Genomic DNA, 4,785 nt, shown 5'->3' on the forward strand with positions numbered 1-4,785 from the left:
GTACTTCCTTATTGAACGACTGTGCACTCCGCGTACCTTTCCCGATCGACTGTGAGGCTGTATGGCTCTCCGCGCACTTCTCATTTACTGTCTACTGTATGGCACTTTCTTCCTTGAATGCCGAGGGCCTTACAGCCAGACAGTCAAGAAGAAGTACGCGAGGGCCTTACAGCCATACGGAAAGCGAAGAAGTACGCGAAGAGTCGATACCGAGTGACAGTGAAACGACGGGAACACAAGTGCGTCAAGCGGGCATCCAGAGTGGATCGCCGCACGTGAAGATCAGCGAAGGACGAGCGAACACAAGGACCTAGCGTGGTCAGAAAGGGACAGTGGAGTCAGTGGCCGCAACGGTGGTTCGGAGGGAAGCGCTAGCTTAACTCGTGGACGATACACCCTGCCCCATAACATCCTAAGCCCCGGTCGAGCCCGCAGGCTATCTTTCGGCGAGGACCTAGCATAGTCAGAAAGGGACAGTGGAGTCAGTGGTCGCAACGGTGGTTCGGAGGGGAGCGCTAGCTCAACTCGTGGACGATACACCCTGCCCCATAACATCCTAAGCCCCAGGCGAGCCGGCGCGGATCCCCGTCGGCAGCGACGCAGGCGTACGACGGAAGGACGACGAGGGAGCAACGACGTGCATCCAGCGGCGAGGATCACCGAATCCTGGTCAACAAGTGACGATAAATAAAAGTGGTTAAATCTGAGAATCTGTCTTCTTCTTGGTCGGGCAATCACACAAATCATAAATTTGGTGGGACGAACAAACAAAATCTCTGAGCTAGCCGTTGCATTTCGTAGCGAGCCGAAATAAGAAAAACAGTTCGTTACATCACTGCGGTCATTGCTTTCAGTATAATCGAGCATCAGCCCAACTTTAACATCGACGTTTGTAACTAGAACATACCACAAAACCTGAAGCTAGCGGATCCAAAGTTTAATCGCCCCCAGCGCGTCTATTGGCATTGTTGAATGGCGCCAGTCCATTTTAGGACCTGCTATGCGTTGGTCAAGTCAGACTTCTGCCGGGATTGCCTCCAATAAGAAGGACTCCTTTAGGCTGGGTTCGCTCCAATATCAAGGCTTTAATATCGTCGTGCGCGATTGTTCCGCCAAATGAGAAAACCAAACTAGATCACCTTGAGGTACTGCTTTGGCGGTTTTGGGAGGTGGAGAGTTGTCCGCTACCTACGATTAACTCCGAACTTTACTGTTGGACGGACTCCACGATAGTGCTTGCATGGTTAAGCAAGTCAGCGTGCCAGTGGACCACTTTTGTAGCCAATAGGGTGACGAAGATCGCCCAGGCCACAAAAACAGAGAATTGGTCTCATGTTCAATCTGAGCGTAATCCAGCAGACTTGGCAAGTAGAGGAGTTTCCCTCCAAGATCTAGCCGATAGCCAGTTATGGTGGCACGGACCGACTTGGTTGCAAAATCCACGCAACCAATGGCCAACTCAGGTCGACAACGCTCCGGTGACCGACCTGGAGAAGCGTGCTCTAAAAGTCCATCTCGCAAAAGCTCCTTCTGAAGAGTTGTTGGCACGTTTCTCCAAGCTTCAGAAAGCTCTAGGGGTCCTTGCTTACGTTCATCGCTTCATTCAGCGGTTCAGGAAGCAGACATCTCCATCTGATGTGCATTTGCTGGCCACTGAAATTGCCGCCGCCGAGCGGTTCCAAATTTCGAACACTCAGCGCAGAGAATTCCCTGTGGAATATCACTGCCTAAGTGAAAAGCGTCCAGTGCCAAGTTCAAGTGCCATCCTAAGCATGAACCCGTTTCTAGATCCGCAAGGACTGATCAGGGCGTGCGGCCGTGTGGCGGCTTCCAAAAGCCTTCAATACAATGAACGGCATCCAGTGATTCTTCCGTATAACTGCCTGCTTTCTCGCCTCCTTGCGAATTTTACTTATCGTATAACTCTCCATGGTGGTAACCAGTTAATGGTGCGCCTCATCCGGTCGAAATACTGGATTCCGAGAATTAAGAACCTGATGAAAGCAGTAGTAAATTCGTGCAAAGTATGTGTGATCCACAAAAAGCGGTTGCAAAGCCAACTGATGGGTGTCCTGCCCAAAGAAAGAGCATCGTTCTCCCGACCATTCACGTATACTGGCATGGATTACGCCGGTCCGTTCGATATAAATAACTATACGGGAAGATCATGTCTTATTACAATGGGGTATGTCTTAGTTTTTGTTTGTTTCTCCACCAAGGCCATCCATTTAGAGCCTACATCTGACTTAACGACCGAAAAGTTTCTTGCCGCTTTCGCTCGTTTTGTATCCAGAAGAGGGTGTCCACGTCAAGTCCAGTCAGACAATGGCAAAACCTTTGTTGGCGCTGCCACCCTGCTTTCCCGCGATTTTCTTTCAAGCCGTAAAAGAGTCGGTGACGAATGCCTATATTCATCAAGAGATGCAATGGCAATTTATTCCCCCGGGGCACCCCATATGGGAGGCCTTTGGGAAGCAGGCGTAAAAAGTTTTAAGACGCTATTTTACAAATGCACTGCCACACCAAAATACACGTTCGAAGAGCTCTCCACGCTCTTGGCAAAAGTAAAAGCATGCCTTAACTCCAGGCCGCTTTCTCCTATGTCTGAGGATCCGAAAGATTTGCTGGCTCTGACGCCAGGTCATTTCCTTGTCGGGGGTTTCCTTATGTCCACGTTGGAACCCGAAGTAAAGGGAGAAACGAAATCCGTTCTTAATCGGTGGCAGCATTTGAAAGCTCTCTATCAGCAGTTTCGTGTGCGATGGAAATAAGAGTACCTAAAAGAACTCCACATGCGCAGTAAATGGCAGGCCCCGTCCAAAAATCTCCGAATCGATGACATGGTCGTCATCAAGGACGACAACTTACCCTCTAATGCGTGGCGACTCGGCAGAATTGAGTCTGTTTTCCCAGAAGCCGACGGCAACGTCCGTGTAGTAAATATCCGTACTGCACGTGTTAAACGTCCAGGGGCAAAAGTGGTGCTTTTGCCGACGGAGTCTTCCGAATCTCCACAATAATAGGCGCTCCTCTCGTCCTTAGTTGTAGTTCACTAGCACTAATCATCCATTATTTTTCATTTCGTTTTCGATCTCCTTTCGACATTCAACTACGCGCAGCATGGTCCCTCGTCAACAAAACGCACGCAGTGCTCGTGCCTTGGAGAGCAGACGTAGCCGAGGTATTCCATCCTACCGATGCCAAGACTGCCGCGGTATCCATACTCTTCGGAAGTGCGCGAGGTTCCTAAAGCTCAGCGCTGAAAAGCGTCTGCGAGCAGCCCTCATTAACAAATACTGCGCCAATTGCCTCGCTCACGAGCGTAGGAGTTCACCGCCACGACGCCCGGAATCGACCACGCCAGGCCCATCGCTCTCGTCGCTGCTGCAACGCCACAGCGTGAACATCCTTCCGACAGCGCTGGTCAAGTTGGAGACCGGGACGAAGACCTTCGAGACCGCAGCCCTTATCGATCCGTGCACCCCCATGAGCTGCATCGACGCTTCGTTGGCGTCAGCCTTTACGCTTCCGATGACCAATGTTGGCGACGAGAAGGTCTGCACGACGACGATTCGCTCCAGGATCGACGCGAACACTAAGCTGGAGGTCGTGCTCAAGATCGTGCCCAGTGTGCGGATCCGCACACCTGTCCGGGCATTGAGCGACACAGTGGTGTCCAAGTTCCGGGACATCATGCTGGCTGATGACCAGTTCCATCGGCCTGCTACCGTCTCCATGGTCTTAGGAGCAGATGTTTATCCAAAGGTTATCCAATCCGCAGATGTTTATCCAAAGGTTATCCAATCCGGATTCCTGACCTTCGACGAGGGAATGCCGGTCGCTCAGAAAACTGTTTTTGGGTGGATCGTGTCCGGTGCCTGCAGCCTGCCGTAGGATGGCTATGCTGCAACCCCAGTGATTGCAAGGGGGGCGGAATGTCCAAGTTACGGGGTTTGGACTGTCACCCGCTCTCCGCTCCCGCTTACGCTCTCCCGCTCTTTACCACAGAGTCTCCAAGGAGTCTCCGCTGCGCTTGGGATAGCCTAACTAATTAGAATAAGCAGCAGAGTCAAAACTAATTTCGCCGAATAAAGATACGCCCGGTCGCGCCCGCGCAATTACGAAAAGTCTAGTGTTCGCTGTTCTTCGAGTGTCTCTATTTCAGCATATTTGGAAAATTCCAGGACAGCAGCCCCCCTACAACCCATCAGTAACATATTGTTGCCCTGTATTGTTTTCTAAAATATTTCGCAATATGGTTTACTTTATGTTTTATTTAATTTATATGTGATGATACTTATATTATATTGTCTCATACAAATGTTTGTTGGAATTTCCCTAAGGAAGGATTTGATAATCAGTTAATAAACTCGGAAAATTTACCATTTAAAAAACGTTTTTTTTTTAATTTTTATAAAAACCAAGGCTATCATCTGTGTTAATTTTGGCTATTTAAACAAGCTGTAATTTTGATTGATAATAATTTTTTTTTCAATTATGTCCTCTACCTCTTCCTGTGTTAATATTTTGGGATTATTATTATTACAACAATATTTACAATTGTCTACAATATTTTTACAGTGATTAACAATTGGGGAATTACGGAGTCTTACTATATACTTGCTATTTATTTAATGGCAGAAACGTAATTGGCTGAGAGTATCAATATTCATGGGTCAGTCTGCTGTGTCCTAGACGTAGTCTTGTGGTTTTTGAGAGATCTCTTCTGGGTATATCACAGCTTTTACAGTGTTTGCTTTAATCAGTTATGCTTTCGTTATTTAG

General features: G+C 48.7%; 1 protein-coding gene across 1 annotated transcript; it reads left to right on the plus strand.

Moving 5' to 3' along the window:
- Nucleotides 1-3,120: 3,120 nt before the first annotated feature.
- On the plus strand, nt 3,121-4,394 carry LOC120320675. The gene is made up of 2 exons (XM_039371038.2): nt 3,121-3,765; nt 3,796-4,394. Exons 1-2 carry the CDS (start codon nt 3,121-3,123, stop codon nt 3,892-3,894), a joined length of 744 nt encoding a protein of 247 aa, XP_039226972.2. The 3' UTR covers nt 3,895-4,394.
- Nucleotides 4,395-4,785: the final 391 nt, after the last annotated feature.

The sequence above is a fragment of the Drosophila yakuba genome, chromosome 2L (assembly GCF_016746365.2).
Source record: "Drosophila yakuba strain Tai18E2 chromosome 2L, Prin_Dyak_Tai18E2_2.1, whole genome shotgun sequence".
Classification (NCBI taxonomy): Eukaryota; Metazoa; Arthropoda; class Insecta; order Diptera; family Drosophilidae; genus Drosophila; species Drosophila yakuba.

Coding starts and splice junctions, on each gene's coding strand:
- LOC120320675 (XM_039371038.2), top strand. CDS start 3,121: ATGGTCCCTCGTCAACAAAACGCACGCAGTGCTCGTGCCTTGGAGAGC. Junction 3,766..3,795: donor GAGCAGATGTTTATCCAAAG/GTTATCCAATCC, acceptor GTTTATCCAAAG/GTTATCCAATCCGGATTCCT.